Source organism: Mytilus trossulus, chromosome 8, assembly GCF_036588685.1.
Source record: "Mytilus trossulus isolate FHL-02 chromosome 8, PNRI_Mtr1.1.1.hap1, whole genome shotgun sequence".
Lineage (NCBI taxonomy): Eukaryota > Metazoa > Mollusca > Bivalvia > Mytilida > Mytilidae > Mytilus > Mytilus trossulus.
Genome location: NC_086380.1, coordinates 19,247,559 through 19,265,071, shown reverse-complemented (window position 1 = coordinate 19,265,071; position 17,513 = coordinate 19,247,559). Strand labels below are relative to the sequence as shown.

Below are 17,513 nucleotides of genomic sequence, written 5' to 3'. Positions count from 1 at the left end.
TAACCTTTTTTGGTGAAAAAAAAACCCTTTTTTTCTGCATGTTGATGAAATAATAAATTTTTGGATTTAACAAAATTTGGCTTTTCTTTTAACACTTATTCTATATTTTAATGTGTATCATTTTACAGACACATTGTAACAAAGACATTACTGAAAACTTTATTTTTTATTAATTGAAGACCTTTTGCTTTAGTTGATATTGTTACAAGTAAGTTATTTAGAAAAGTAAATATAAATTAAAAAATATATAAAGTCCACTTACCTTAAAAGCTTCTATTCTGTTTGACTGTTTACCTTTCAACTGACCATTACATGTTGACCAACAAGAATGACCACTGGATTACCCTAGGGTGGGCTTTTTAATATTACATAAATTTGCATGTCCAAACAACTGAGCCTCTTATCTTCTTATCTGAACAATACATCTAAATTGCTGTGGTCACCTCAGAACAAAGAAAAACAAATTAGTCACATAGCCCTACAACAAACATTCCTGCACACACATGCTAACATTGAAAAATATAAATTGATTGAATTATATCTTACTTGTTGTGGCCAAATTAAGAAGAAAAACCTAATTAACTTACTATGTGGATGGATAAAGAGGAAATTTATTACCCTAGAGCATGTGGATTTTTGTTGTTTACAAACAAACTTACTGGGTCACCATAAGGAGAAATTTATAATTTCATGCTGGTTTTCAATAAAATAAGAATTCATTGCAAATAATTATTTCAGAAATAAAGTTTATATACTTAGAATTGTCATTTGAGCCACTGGAAGTAGAAACCAGATGCAGAATTTGCATAATTTATTATCATTTATTCTTTGTTAACCTTGTTGGATGTAAGCTCCGCCCACATCCCTGGCCAGTTTGTCACATGTCTGCTACTTTGTCATGTGACAATAAAGATGTCAGTATCAGTACATTGTCTAACCACACTGGAAATTCAACTTCATCTCCTGTAGTGACAATACATGTGTCAAATACATGTTTATTTTATTTGTTAACTGTCATGAAAAAGTTGTTTTTTTAATTAAAAAGTGCATTTGAATTTTAGATTAAATTTCAGGAATTTTAAAAGTTTTGCCTTTAAGGAGACATGAAAAAGTTTATTAAACATGATATATTTATGTTCTTGTCAAGCATTGTTAAGACTGATCATGCAATTTAAAAAAAAAATTTGGGGGGAATATACATGATATAACTTGAATGAGGGTCATTCATGTATTTTTCCCAATAACTATGGACATAGAATTGAAGTTATTCCATCATATCTGTTAGTATAATAGTCCCAGATATAAGCTTTAATTTTGTAAGTTTTATTCTGATGTTAACAATGACTTACATTAAACTTGTAAGTCCACACTTATATCTACAGTAAACGGAAAAGACAAAAAGTAAAAAAAACCATAACAAACAAAATTCAGTGTAGAGAAAGTATTATGCAAAAAACTCATGATGAATTGGTTATATAATTTTTTTCCATGAACTTTTCATGATGAATCATATGTTCCTTAACACAATGTAGTCAGTTTGACAGCCTGTCTTCTTACCATTTTATTTATAAGATTGTTGAATTATATGAGAAAGTGGATGGGAGAAAAAAAAGTTGATTTAGAAATCTTGATTGTAACCTTTTGTCTTGTGACTCTCTGTGCTTCATCTGTTTCAGGGTTTGCCATATATATTGCTATCAGTAACAAAAGTGAAGCAGAAGCTTATTTAAACATAAGGGGGCAGGATGGGTTGGGTCTTTACATGTCCTGCGCCTTAGTTAAGCTTTTGGAACCTCTTTATCTTGATTCAAAAATGCCATGTGCTCTATTTTCATAGGCGGATCCAGGAAAAATTTGGTTGATTATATAGGGAATCACTGAAGCATGACTGGAGAGGGCCTTCCTTAGGTCAGTCAAAGGGCCCCCGCCCCCCCTCCCTAAGGAAAAGTTTGGGTTGGTCACTGATTATTGTACAGTTGTCCATAGAAAATTGTGTGTATTTGAAGTTTTTTGCATTAATCTTGTATTGTGTACCCTTTGATTTTAATTTAGAGTTTTATCAGTTAAATTCTTAAAGTAGAGTTGAATAAATTGAACTCATGACATGTGTTTCATTATTTCCAGTATATTTTTTTGGTTATTTATTGATTTTTTTATGCCCCACCTACGATAGTAGAGGGGCATTAGGTTTTCTGGTCTGTGCGTCCGTTCGGCCGTTTGTCCGTCCGTCCGTCTGTCCCGCTTCAGGTTAAAGTTTTTGGTTAAGGTAGTTTTTGATGAAGTTGAAGTTTAATCAACTTAAAACTTAGTACACATGTTCTCTATGATATGACCTTTCTAATTTTAATGCCTAATTATATTTTTTACCCATTTTTACGGTCCATTGAACATAGAAAATGATAGTGCGATTGGGGCATCCGTGTACTTTGGACACATTCTTGTTTTTTATTTATTATGAAATATATTAGGCCAAATGATGTCATTAGAAAACTTATATATCTCTAATTAAATGTTTCAAGAAAAGCTGAATTTCACACCCAACAATTTTAAGAATATATGGTCAATGCATTGACACAAATTCCCTTTGATATATATATAAGTTAAATATTTTAGGATCATCTTTAAGATCTACTAATAAATTTTATTACAATATAATCATCATCATCCATTCAATTTGAAATACAAAGTTATATTGAAAATGTTTTACATAAAAGTATGTGACAGATTTCATTTAAAATAATTTTTGTAAAATATAAACATTAAAAAAAAGATTCACACCAATGTAACTTTCGATTCAAATTGGGAAATTTGTATAACATTTTCTGCATTTTTTCTTGATCTAAATAGACAATTAATTTTGAATTATTTATTTGCAATATTATGTTTTATTAAAACTATATATAGAAATATTATTTATTTGCAATTTTATGTTTTATTAAAACTATATATAGAAATATTATTTACAATTGAAATGTTATAAAATAATTTTAGACAGACTATGTAATTGATTGTAGAATTTTGTCATATAAATTCAGTCAGGGGGTGTTATTTGTCTGTAGAAATATATTTATATTTAATCTTATTAATATATAAGTATTTTATCTTAATTAACATCATTGTATACAGGTAATTATCTTGGAATGTAGGGATTTTTACAAAGATTATACCTGTATTTATGACGTAACAGATTAGCACCTGATAATCTTATTAATGGGGGTCTAGGATTAACATAAAAAAATACTTTACTTTGTTGTTCAGTGAAACACCTTTTTCCCCTTTGTTCAACCATTTTTATATGGATTTTATGTATGGGAAAAAAAAGTGATGTGGAATTAACTTCAGAGTAACAACTATACCAATCAATGCAATTCCACTATGGCCTGACACACAGTTATTTCATAGTATTTTTTAGACAATAAACATTTTTTATTTAAATCCCTCCTGTTTTTTCTCATTAAATGCACTAGAATTAAGGGGAGCTAAATCTGTAATTTGCTATCATTTTAACCAAAATGTATTTAAAGATATCTCTAATTACCACACATATTGAAACAAAAAACCTATCATTTCTTACTCGGGATGAGTGTAAAGGATAAGTGTAATTTCAAAATAGGATGGTTGATTTTTTTTTCAAAATTGCCTGATTCTCAAAAAGACTGGCACTTAATTATTGGTGTCACCCAAATGCTATGATAACAAAAAAGACTTGCTTCTTCTTTTAAGATTTTGACTTTCCTCACAACACTTTTTTCTCAGTATGAATACGGAAAACCTTTTTTCACCAAATTAGTAAAAAGCCCATACACAGTTATTGATATATAATTATAAGAACTCTATGGAACAGACATATCCTTAACTTTTCCCCCAAGGTTGTAAGCTGGTAAAAACAGACAGACAGAATATTTTATTATAGTGTCACATACCAATACTGAACAATATCATACATAATAATATAAGTATAAAAATACAAATAAGAATTTAAATCGAAGTTAAAATATCGGTATCCAGCCATGACTGACTTATGAGACACTTTTGCTTTAAAACTTATTCTAACATTCATTTACAAATTAATAAATAAAAATTTTACATCACAATAAAAAAAAACACAAAAACATTCTGTTATACACAATATTTTCTGCGGTTAAACATAAAATATAAAGATTTTGCTAAAAAGGGTTGTATACAGTCATGTGAAATCAGAAAGATAAATTTTTTGTCATGATTAAAATCGAAAAAAAAATTGGGTTAATTGCACTTGCTTTCAAAAAAAGATCATATTGCAGATCTAAATAAAATTCACAATGCATTAAAAAATGAATAGCTGTGGCAATAGGAAAAAAAATCTATTATAGACTCACATTAAAAATCCAAGATAGCATTGTATAAGAAAAATTCAAGATACTTAAACATTAGTCCAAATAATTATGACGTCTTGAAAGGCTATTATAATTTTTTTCTTTGACGCGTCGAAGTAAGGCGTCAAAGAAAAAAATTATAATAGCCTTTCAAGACGTCATAATTATTTGGACTACTTAAACATAAGATTAGAAAAAAATAAGATAGTATGACAGAAGTTAAATCCAAGATGACATAAAAAAGAAAAATCCAAAATACCCAAACATAAAAAATTCCAACACATGATTTCTGAAAATATCTCATGTAATCTTATTAATGGGGGTCTACGATTAACTTAAAAAATGGCTTTTATTTGCTGTTGAGTGAAACACTCGTTTACTTTGTCAACCTTTTTTAGATAGATTTTATGTAAATGAAAAAAAGTGATGTGGAATTAACATTGGAGTGACAACTACCCAGCGATGCAATTACGCCTTATATAGTCCGAAAAACACAGTTATTTAGTAATAAATGAAAATTTTAAAAATCTCACCTGAACTCCTCAATAATAGTTTATATGGATTTTATGTATGGGAAGAAAAGTGATGTGGAATTAACTTCAGAGTAACAACTATACCAATCAATGCAATTCCACTATGGCCTGACACACAGTTATTTCATAGTATTTTTTAGACAATAAACATTTTTTATTTAAATCCCTCCTGTTTTTTCTCATTAAATGCACTAGAATTAAGGGGAGCTAAATCTGTAATTTGCTATCATTTTAACCAAAATGTATCTACAGATATTTCTAATTACCACACATATAGAAACAAAAAACCTATCATTTCTTACTCAGGATGAGTGTAAAGGATAAGTGTAATTTCAAAATAGGATGGTTGATTTTTTTCTCTCAAAATTGCCTGATTCTCAAAAAGACTGGCACTTATTTATTGGTGTCACCCAAATGCTATGATAACAAAAAATACTTGCTTCTTCTTTTAAGATTTTGACTTTCCTCACAACACTTTTTTCTCAGTATGAATACGGAAAACCTTTTTTCACCAAATTAGTAAAAAGCCCATACACAGTTATTGATATATAATTATAAGAACTCTATGGAACAGACATATCCTTAACTTTTCCCCCAAGGTTGTAAGCTGGTAAAAACAGACAGACAGAATATTTTATTATAGTGTCACATACCAATACTGAACAATATCATTCATAATAATATAAGTATAAAAATACAAAATAAGAATTAAAATCGAAGTTAAAATATCGGTATCCAGCCATGACTGACTTATGAGACACTTTTGCTTTAAAACTTATTCTAACATTCATTTACCAATTAATAAATAAAAATTTTACATCACAATAAAAAAAAACACAAAAAAAAACCAAAAACATTCTGTTATACACAATATTTTCTGCAGTTAAACATAAAATATAAAGATTTTGCTAAAAAGGGATGTATACAGTCATGTGAAATCAGAAAGATAAATTTGTTGTCATGATTAAAATCGAAAAAAAATTTGGGTTAATTGCACTTGCTTTCAAAAAAAGATCACATTGCAGATCTAAATAAAATTCACAATGCATTAAAAAATGAATAGCTGTGGCAATAGGAAAAAAAATCTATTATAGACTCACATTAAAAATCCAAGATAGCATTGTATAAGAAAAATTCAAGATACTTAAACATAAGATTAGAAAAAAATAAGATAGTATGACAGAAGTTAAATCCAAGATGACATAAAAAAAGAAAAATCCAAAATACCCAAACATAAAAAATTCCAACACATGATTTCTGAAAATATCTCATGTAATCTTATTAATGGGGGTCTACGATTAACTTAAAAAATGGCTTTTATTTGCTGTTGAGTGAAACACTCGTTTACTTTGTCAACCTTTTTTAGATAGATTTTATGTAAATGAAAAAAAGTGATGTGGAATTAACATTGGAGTGACAACTACCCAGCGATGCAATTACGCCTAATATAGTCCGAAAAACACAGTTATTTAGTAATAAATGAAAATTTAAAAAATCTCACCTGAACTCCTCAATAATAGTTTTACAGTGTGATGTGCTACTTTTTGACAAAATTATATCAAAATTATAGAAAACTTTTATCAGCTCTTAACTCAAAATATACCTTTTTCAGCTACTTTACTTTAAATTCAGGACCAACACTTTTTGACTGTGTAATTTCACTCCTTACTTGCTATATGAGTTAGGCATTACCTGTGAAAGGGGACGAAGTCTGTCTGATTTTTTTTTTAATTCAAACATATTTCAATTTCAAAACGATAATACCGTATCGTTTCTGATTTTGGTTCAGTTGTTAGTGATTTTACTTGTGACGTTATTTAAGTTATGATGTCATGTTCAATGTAAACAAAGAAACGCGATCATCAGGTAACGCTTATTCATATCAAAGACAAAGAGTTATTAAAAATGAAATTGGTATTGTATTCCTTGAGTTCCTTTATTTTTCTAGACTACTCAAAGTCTCATGACAAAGAGACCGGAAGAAGAAAGTAGATTTCTGTGTTCTGTGCAAGTGCGGGAATTAAAAAATAGTGAGAAAAAAAAGTTAACGATTTTGGAGGTTATGAAACAAGTGTACATACAAAATAATTAGCCCTGTTTGTCCTAATGTCTAACAAACTTGTTAATGAGAACAATTTATACTGCAGAAGATCCAATATAACTTTAAACTGAAGGGCAAATTATCAAATTTCACTTTCACCCTTTATGTCTCGTGTTCACAGTTTATATCAATCCTCTGAGATGAAATGTCTGTCCTTCAGATTGCAGATACAGTGGCGGATCCAGAACTTTTCCTAAGGGGGGGCCCGCTGACTGACCTAAGGGGGGCCGCTCCAGTCATGCTTCAATGATTCCCTATATAATCAACCAAATTTTTCCCACAAAAGGGGGGCCCGGGCCCCCTGGATCCGCCTATGAGATATGTCTGCAGTAATTGATACTTGAACTTTATATACATTATTTAAAAAGGTTTTAATACATTAACTTGAAAGTTGACAAATTGTTATAAAGATTTGCTTAAATGATTCCAGGAAGCTTCACATCAGATAGCAGTGTTTCTAAAAATAACAAACTTGGTTGTAGTAGCAGGTTTTTTTTATATTCATTATTTGTGTCACCCAAATGCAATTACCATTAGAACAGAAAATATTTGCTGTTTTTCACAATTTTGACTTTATTAGCAACAAGGTTACATGATTTTATTTATTTCCCCTGTGTGTATGTATAATTCAACATTTCATTTACCAGGTAATGTCAAATTTTTCTAGGTGAAAAAAATAAATAAAAAATAATAAGGATTGAATTCAAAAAAGTTTCTTTTTCACTTTTTATTGGTGTTCCCAGCTTTTTTTTTTTTATCAACTAATTTTTCTCACTTGACACTTTAGTTTTCCACATTACACATCACATGAAACCCAAAAAATATTTGAAAAGGTTATTTTTTTGCCTACACAATATGTGAAAAGGTAATTTTTTTGCCTACACAAAATGTGAAAAGGTTATTTTTTTGCCTACACAATATGTGAAAAGGTATACATACCTAAAATCTAAATTAAATGAAAAGGGTGTAAATGAAAAGGGTGGGATAACAGAATCCCAGCGACACATTTGATAACATCAGAAATGTTCAGAATGTTGATATATTTTCTATAAAACTGTCAGACAGGAGTTATTGCCCTAAGATGATGATATTTTACATTTTCATTTTTGCCTATCATCTCAAAATCTATAACAGATAAGAGTAAAATTTTGAAATAAAAAAATAACAAGAAAGTCCAAGATTGAATCAGCTGGGGGGAAACCTGTGTTAACTCCAGATGTATGAGTTATTGTCCTTAAAAGATGAGTTTTACTAATTTTTTTTTACATATTTTGCTCATCTCAAACAGAAACAGAAAAATTGAAACATCATGATCAGACATTATCAGCAAGTCAAGATCTACAAATATAACAACATTGTTGTTAATTAATTTTAGTTGACTCATAGGAGTTGTTGCCCTTTAATGATGATTTTTACCAAATTTGTGCATATCATGCAAAAGTTATTTTCAATAAAGAAAATTGTAAACAGGATAAATTGTCAGTTGATTCTTTGTTAAAGTTATTACCCTTGAATGCTAATGTTAGCTCATTATTTGTATTTTGGACAAACACTCTAGTAGAAAAAAAACCAGGGAAATATGATCAGCAATACAAGATCTAGATCAACAATAAAGAGATCATATACATGATTTATATTCTTGTCTCCAATGTTGGAGAGTTGCTATTGTTGAATGCAAATAGATCCAGGTGAAAAAACCAAGGCTCTTCATTAAATTCTAAAAAAAAAAGTCTCAATGTTTATTTTTTTGATCAAAATATAGAACTAGTTGCTAAGTGGCATCTATCAACATCTTATAAAAGGATAAAGGTGTATACAGAATTGTTATGAATAACAGTAAATTTCCCATATAAATTTTCTATGGGAAATTTGAAAACCAACTATTATATATATCTTTTCATACATAGATATTTCACCAAACAAGAATTAAAGGAGCTGTTTGAGCTAAATAATCCACGGGTATCATCAACACAACAACAGCTAGAAGAAATGCATAGTGGCTTCAGAAAGACAGACCAGTCATTAGATGCTCATATAGCCTATCTATACTCTCTAGGTAAGTATTATGTCGTTAGATGCTCATATAGCCTATCTATACTCTCTAGGTAAGTATTATGTCGTTAGATGCTCATATAGCATATCTATACTCTCTAGGTAAGTATTATGGTACATTTAGAGTTTAGATGGACAGACCAGTCGTTAGATGCTCATATAGCCTATCTATACTCTCTAGGTAAGTACTATGGTACATTTAGAGTTTAGATGGACAGTCCAGTCCTTAGATGCTCATATAGCATATCTAGACTCTCTAGGTAAGGGACAACATCAAAAGTTCAATGAAGGATAACAAACTTAACTCACATAGTTTTTCACTGACCCCCCCCCCCCCCCCCCCCCCTCTTAACTTAATTTGGGAAAAATTGAATGACCAACAGGGATGGATATATGTAAAATTGATTTTAGATTAACAAAACTTGATGCAATGTTGACCCACTCCACCCCCAAACTATTTGATTTAAGTTTTTATGCCCCACCTAGGATAATAGAGGGGCATTATGTTTTATGGTCTGTGCGTCAGTATGTCCGTTTGTTTGTCTGTTCGTTCGTCCGTCTGTTACACTTCAGGTTAAAGTTTTTGGTCAAGGTAGTTTTTGATGAAGTTGAAGTCCAATCAACTTGAAACTTAGTATACATGTTCCCTTTGATAAGATCATTCTAATTTTAATGCCAAATTAGAGAATTTATTCCAATTTCACGGTCCAGTAAACATAGAAAATGATAGTACGAGTGGGGCATCGGTGTACTTTGGACACATTCTTGTTTATCCTACATCAATCTTTTGATGTCGTCCCTAAGTATTATGATACATTTTCAGTTTAGATGGACATATCAGGCATTAGATGCTCCCTTGTTAAAAGTTACATTCTTTGTTTAGGTAGTCATTCTTGATTTTGATAGTCTATTGGACATTTTTCAAACACTTTGAGTACACACATAGATGGTAAAATATGAATATATTTTTTATATCAATTGATCTGCAACATTGTGATTTGTTTGGTTGAGATAGCAAATAGTTTGATAAGGTATTTTAAACCTAGTGTATTTTTTACATTTTGAAATAATTTAATTTTGGATGTAACGCCTCTTCTTATTGGCTGATGTTATTTTGTTATCAGCCCATAGACATGATTTAGTGTTGTGACTCTGACGTCATGGTTTTCTACGGTTTAAAATGGAATTTAGAATTAAATTAAAAGAAATGACTGTAATATTGTTTCTGTCTATTCGAAATAACATAAAATATGTTGTGCACACTGTAAATAGCTCGCTACACGCGTTATTCAGTGTGCACCAAATTTTTTATGTTATTTCTTCATAGACAGAAAAAATATTACAGTCATTCCTTAAATACATACCAAAATGATGACTTATAATCAAAACTTCAAATTTATTTTAAATGCAAAAATTAAACTTTATTGGAATTATTCAAATGCTAAGATATACATTGTAATTTATATATTTTATACATGTATATACTTTAACTTCCTTTATTATTATTCCCTAGATATATTTGGTATATCTGACCATGACCTTATGTTTGGTAAGGTGAAGGACAATGTGGATGACATTGATGAGGACAATCAAGAGGAAGTTCAAGGCAATGACTATATTCAAGCCAGGGTAAGATCAGTGTTATTATGTTGTATAGGTTAAGCAATCTTTTTTACTTAGAAAAAATGTAAAAGCCATGGCCATAGACACAGCTAAGCATAATTTGTGTTTATATGAACAGTACAGGCCATGGCTGTAGACACAGCTAAGCATAATTAGTGTTTATATGAACAGTACAGGCCATTTAAGTCTTTCTTTGTATACACAATTAAAACATGATTTTACTGTATGAACCAATTCTGTGTACAAAAGTTTTTGTCAACTTGCTTTTAATATTGCAATACATATTCATTTTTAGCTCACCTGGCCGGAAGGGCCAAGTGAGCTTTTCCCATCACTTTGCGTCTGTCGTCGTCCGTCGTCGTTAACTTTTACAAAAATCTTCTCCTCTGAAACTACTGGGCCAAATTAAACCAAACTTGGCCATATTCATCATTGGGGTATTTAGTTTAAAAATTGTGTCGGGTGATCCGGCCAACCAACCAAGATGGCGGCATGGCTAAAAATAGAACATAGGGGTAAAATGCAGTTTTTGGCTGATAACTCAAAAACCAAAGCATTAAGAGCAAATCTGACATTGGGTAAAATTGTTTATCAGGTTAAGAACTATCTGCCCTGAAATTGTCAGATGAATTGAACATTCTGTTGTTGGGTTGCTGCCCCTCAATTGGTAATTTTAATGAAATTTTACTGTTTTTGGTTATTATCTTGAATAATTTTATAGATAGAGATAAAATGTAAACAGCAATAATGTTCAGCAAAGTAAGATTTACAAATAAGTCAACATGACCGAAATGGTCAATTACCCCCTTTAGGAGTTATTCCCCTTTATAGTCAATTTTTAACCATTTTTCGTAAATCTTAGTTATCTTTTACAAAAATCTTCTTCTCTGAAACTAATGGGCCAAATTATTCCAAACTTGGCCACAATCATCTTTGAGGTATCTTGTTTAAAAAATGTGTCCGGTGATCCCGCCAACCAACCAAGATGGCCGCAATGGCTAAAAATAGAACATAGGGATAAAATGCAGTTTTTTGCTTATAACTGAAAAACCAAAGCATTTAGAGCAAATCTGACATTGGGTAAAATTGTTTATCAGGTTAAAATCTATCTGCCCTGAGTTTTTTCAGATGAATCGGACAACCCGTTGTTGGGTTGCTGCCCCTCAATTGGTAATTTTAAGGAAATTTTACTGTTTTGGGTTATTATCTTGAATATTATTATAGATAGAGATAAACTGTTAACAGCAATAATGTTCAGCAAAGTTAGATTTGCAAATAAGTCAACATGACCGAAATGGTCAGTTAACCCCTTTAGGAGTTGTTGCCCTTTATAGTAAATTTTTAACCATTTTTATAAAATTTGTAATTTTTTACTAACATTTTCCACTGAAACTACTGGGGCAAGTTCATTATAAATAGAGATAACTGTAAGCAGCAAGAATGTTCAATAAAGTAAGACGTACAAACACATCACCATCACCAAAACACAATTTTGTCATGAATTCATCTGCTTCCTTTGTTTAATATTCACATAGACCAAGGTGAGCAACACCGGCTCTTTAGAGCCTCTAGTTTAATATAAGGGTCTAGGTGGCCTAGTGGTCTATGTAGTTCTACTACTGTTATCACTTGTGAGTTAACACTGAGGATGTGAGTTCAAATCCCACTCTTGCAGTTGCACTCAACTCCATTTTAATTGACTTGGATTGTCAGTTTACCTATCCAAAGTTGGTGGTTTTCTCTGGGCACTCTAGCTTCCTCCGCCATCAAAAACCGTCTGACACAAAATAGCCCAAAAGTGGCAATAAAAAGTGGTGTTAAAACACTAACAATCTTTCAATCCTTCCTTTTGGAATGTTTTCTTTACATGTGCATTTTAATAATCGTGTTTTATAAAAATCATATTTGTCTCTTGTTTAATTTTTTCTTTTAATTCTGGTATCAAATTTTAAAATCTAATATAAGGATCACCAAGCGTTTATTTATTTTTTCAATAATATTTTTTATTTTATGGAGTAAACTATCATTAATTTCAATTTCAGGTTCAAAAAGCTCAGGAACTTTTAAAAATGGAATCTGATCTGTCTCAGCCAATGTCACAATATCCATCAGAGGGCCAATCAAACAGACCACCCAGAGTACAAGCTGAGTGGAATATGCCTACAGGTTTGTACATAAGACAAGAATCAATTTAACTTACCCTTCTCCATAGAAGTAGAAAAAAACTTGCATTAGTAGGTTATTTGATTAATCAAATGACAAGTCCAACGGACCAAGAATATTTTACAAGTACAATATGCCTATGTGTATGTTAGCCAGGGTGTCAATCAATAAGTACAATATGTTTGATTATCGGGTTTTCTACACATTGATATCGTAAAATATCAGCTGCGAGCCACATTGTGAACCTTTTTGGCGAGTGAGCGTAGTGAACAAGCTTAAAAGTTTCACATTGTGTCGAGCGGCTGATATTTTACGATATCTATACATAGAAAACCCGATTATCTGTTGATCATTCTATTTATGGTCTTTTTTTCTCTCCCTAAGACACTTTTATGCTTGACGAAAGCACACTTGATAATGTCTCCTCTCGCATTGTGACGTCGCTGATAACTTCTTTCACATTGTGATGTAGCTGATAATGCCTGGTCTCGTTTTGAAGTCTTGATACAAGAACTACTGAGCGACAGAGCAGGGTGATATAGGCGTAGGGAAGGTTGATAAGCCTATGTGTATGTTAGCCAGGGTGTCAATCAATGAAACTTATAGGATAATACATATGAAACCATCTCTTTTTGACTATAAATCAAAGGGGCAATTAAAAAGAACAAAAAATTTCACAAGAGAGAAATATGTCTATAGATTTGAAATCATGGGCTATTGAAATATACCCTAAAAACAAGCGTTCTAAAACATCTCATGATGTGTACAACAAAGGTCAATTCAGATCCAGAACAAAAGGTGCTAGTCTGTGCCTAACTATTTTAGGGTTTGTCTGACAGAAAGAGAAATTTGAACTTTTCTACTATATATTCAACCAAAAAATCTTAAAAGTTCTGTCTGACTGTCTGATTTTTCATCTTACATTTTGTCGGACAGACATAGTTTGGGATACACTGCAGGTGAATATATCAACAGGTTTACAAAAATAAGAGTATGTGTTATGATTATCTATAAATAAGACAACAGTCCACCAGAGACCAAATGACATAAAAGCTAACAAATATAGATCATGGTATGGCCTTCAACAATGAGCAAACCCATACCACATAGTCAACTATAAAAGGCCCATAAATGATAAATATAAAATAAATCACAAGGGAAACTAACAGCCTAGTTTATGTACAAAACAATGAACAAAAACAAATATGATATACAGCAACACACAACTGATTTACATGCTCCTGACTTGGCATATGCACAAACAGAATGTGGTGAGGTTTAACTAGTTTGCTGGGGCCAAACCCTCCTTTAAATGGAGGTCAAATTTAGCTAACTCAGAGGACCATGGAAGGTCAATCAACAAGATAAAGCTTTCAAGTTTGTACACATGTTTATAATTAAGGGAAACATCAAATTGAATAATGGAACCATTGGACTAGGATATGTCTAGGATTTCATTTATCATTTTCCTGAGTAAATCAAATGAACCAAGAGATTCGTAATTATAGAGTTTGGCTACAGTCTTTATTCTCTCAGTTATTGCATATTTGCATATAACATGACAAAAAGGCATATCAAAAATAAAACATAATATATCAATATTTTGATTCATTATAAGTACATGTGACCCTTTGTTTTTTCCAGCCACATCCCCAGTAACCTCTGTTCCAGATGGAGGTCCAGACGATGTTATCGACCTAAATGATGAAGATGAGGATGGTGATGATTCTGATACAGAAATGGTTGATCTGACAGAATCACCACAGAAAAAGGTGAAAATAATTCATGGGTTATCAGAAAGAAAGAAGAAAACAATTTATTTAGGGGAAGATATGCAAATAAAAAAATATATCAAATTAGGAAGTCTTTAGTTCAGATACTTATTATTTTCATTTTTTTTGTAAAGACCCTCAAGTATCTAAAGAGTTTAGATTTTTAATCTTTACCACAACTGAAATTGTCCATTTGGTTCTCACAATCTATTTAGTACGATGTCATATTTACCAAAGAAATCCATGAAATAAGTACCTCAATAACATGAATAATGAATCTGTGTGCTAACCATGAATAAAAACTGTGCATTCTGTATGAATTATAATATCATCTGAGTAGATTTGAACCATATTACCCTGTTATTGGGGAAGGGGTACACATATCTTGATCTTAATACAGATGATTTTGTCCCATTGCTTTGGTAATAAGAAATGTTTCAGAGAAATTGCCATTTTGACACACATCTTAACAACCAACAAATTTCATATTGTGACCATTATGTTTCTTTCTCAATTTATTGAATGATGGAAAAGTTAAAAATAATTCAAGTTGTTACAAAATGAAAATAACTCTTTATTAATTTAGTTGCATCAGAAGCATTTTCTGAATTTATGACCATCAGGAACACTTAAAGTTAAAATTTGAAAGCCATGGATGTTTTTAAAAGCATTTGAAAACATCCTGGGTCAACTTTGCTTCAGGCAGTTGAAACCTTGGTTACAACTTCTAAATTTATGAGCAGAATTATAACTAGAGGCTCTAAAGAGCCTGTGTCGCTCACCTTGGTCTATGTGCATATTAAACAAAGGACACAAATGGATTCATGACAAAATTGTATTTTGGTGATGGTGATGTGTTTGAAGTTCTTACTTTACTGAACGATTTTGCTTCTTACAATTATATCTATCATGAACTTTGCCCATTAGTAACAGAGAACTATATTTGGTAAAAATTTACATAAATTTACCAAATTAATGAAAATTGTTAAAAATTGACTATAAAGGGCAATAACTCCTTAAGGGGTCAATTGACCATTTAGGTCATGTTGACTTATTTGTAGATCTTACTTTGCTGAACATTATTGCTGTTTACAGTTTATCGCTATCTATAATAGTATTCAAGATAACCAAAAACGGCAAAATTTCTTTAAAAATTACCAATTGGAGGGCAGCAACCCAACAACCAGTTGTCCAATTCATCTGAAAAATTCAGGGCAGATAGATATTGACTTGATTAACAATTTAACTTCTTGTCAGATTTGCTCTAGATGCTTTGGTTTCATAGTTATAAGCAAAAAACTGCATTTTACCCCTATGTTCTATTTTTAGCCGTGGCGGCCATCTTGGTTGAATGGCCAGGTCATCGGACACATTTTTCAAACTAGATACCCCAAAGATGATTGTGGCCTAGTAGTTTCAGTGGAGATTTTGTAAAAGATTACTTAGATTTATGAAAAATGGTTAAAGATTGACTATAAAGGGCAATAACTCCTAAAGGGGTCAACTGACCATTTTGGTCATGTTGACTTATTTGTAGATCTTACTTTGCTGAACATTATTGCTGTTTACAATTTATCTCTATCTATAATAATATTCAAGATAATAACCAAAAACAGCAAAATTTCCTCAAAATTACCAATTCAGGGGCAGCAACCCAACAACCGATTGACCGCTTCATCTGAAAATTTCAGGGCAGATAGTTCTTGACCTGATAAACATTTTTATCCCATGTCAGATTTCCTCAAAATGCTTTGGTTTTTGAGTTATAAGCCAAAAACTGCATTTTACCCCTATGTTCTATTTTTAGCGGTGGCGGCCATCTTGGTTGGTTGACCAGGTCACGCCACACATTTTTTAAACTAGATACCCCAAAGATGATTGTGGCCAAGTTTGGATTAATTTGGCCAAGTAGTTTCAGAGGAGAAGATTTTTGTAAAAGATTACTTTAATTTACGAAAAATGGTTAAAAATTGACTCTAAAGGGCAAGAACTCCTAAACGGGTCAACTGACCATTTTGGTCATGTTGACTTATTTGTAGATCTTACTTTGCTGAACATTATTGCTGTTTACAGTTTATCTCTATCTATAATAATATTCAAGATAATAACCAAAAACAGCAAAATTTCCTCAAAATTACCAATTCAGGGGCAGCAACCCAACAACCGATTGACCGATTCATCTGAAAATTTTAGGGCAGATAGATCTTGACCTGATAAACATTTTTATCCCATGTCAGATTTCCTCAAAATGCTTTGGTTTTTGAGTTATAAGCCAAAAACTGCATTTTACCCCTTTGTTCTATTTTTAGCTGTGGCGGCCATCTTGGTTGGTTGACCAGGTCACGCCACACATTTTTTAAACTAGATACCCCAAAGATGATTGTGGCCAAGTTTGGATTAATTTGGCCAATTAGTTTCAGAGGAGAAGATTTTTGTAAAAGATTACTTTAATTAACGAAAAATGGTTAAAAATTGACTATAAAGGGCAATAACTCCTAAACGGGTCAAATGACCATTTTGGTCATGTTCACTTATTTGTAGATCTTACTTTGCTGAACATTATTGCTGTTTACAGTTTATCTCTAACTATAATAATATTCAAGATAATAACCAAAAACAGCAAAATTTCTTCAAAATTACCAATTCAGGGGCAGCAACCCAACAACCGATTGACCGATTCATCTGAAAATTTCAGGGCAGATAGATCTTGACCTGATAAACATTTTTACCCCGTCAGATTTGCTCAAAATGCTTTGGTTTTTGAGTTATAAGCCAAAAACTGCATTTTACCCCTATGTTCTATTTTTAGCCGTGGCGGCCATCTTGGTTGGTTGACCGGGTCACGCCACACATTTTTTAAACTAGATACCCCAATGATGATTGTGGCCAAGTTTGGTTTGATTTGGCATAGTAG

At 31.5% G+C, this 17,513-nt stretch overlaps 1 protein-coding gene across 2 annotated transcripts in view; it reads left to right on the top strand.

The window, feature by feature from the left end:
• Positions 1–17,513, top strand: part of LOC134680665 (DNA excision repair protein ERCC-6-like) — a 68,271-nt gene that overhangs the window by 44,513 nt on the left and 6,245 nt on the right. For both annotated transcript variants that reach the window (XM_063539799.1, XM_063539800.1), the window contains exons 26-29: positions 8,897–9,045; positions 10,555–10,670; positions 12,707–12,830; positions 14,472–14,599. In XM_063539799.1, the coding sequence (XP_063395869.1) occupies positions 8,897–9,045; positions 10,555–10,670; positions 12,707–12,830; positions 14,472–14,599 (517 nt within the window). The remainder of the gene's footprint in view (positions 1–8,896; positions 9,046–10,554; positions 10,671–12,706; positions 12,831–14,471; positions 14,600–17,513) is intronic.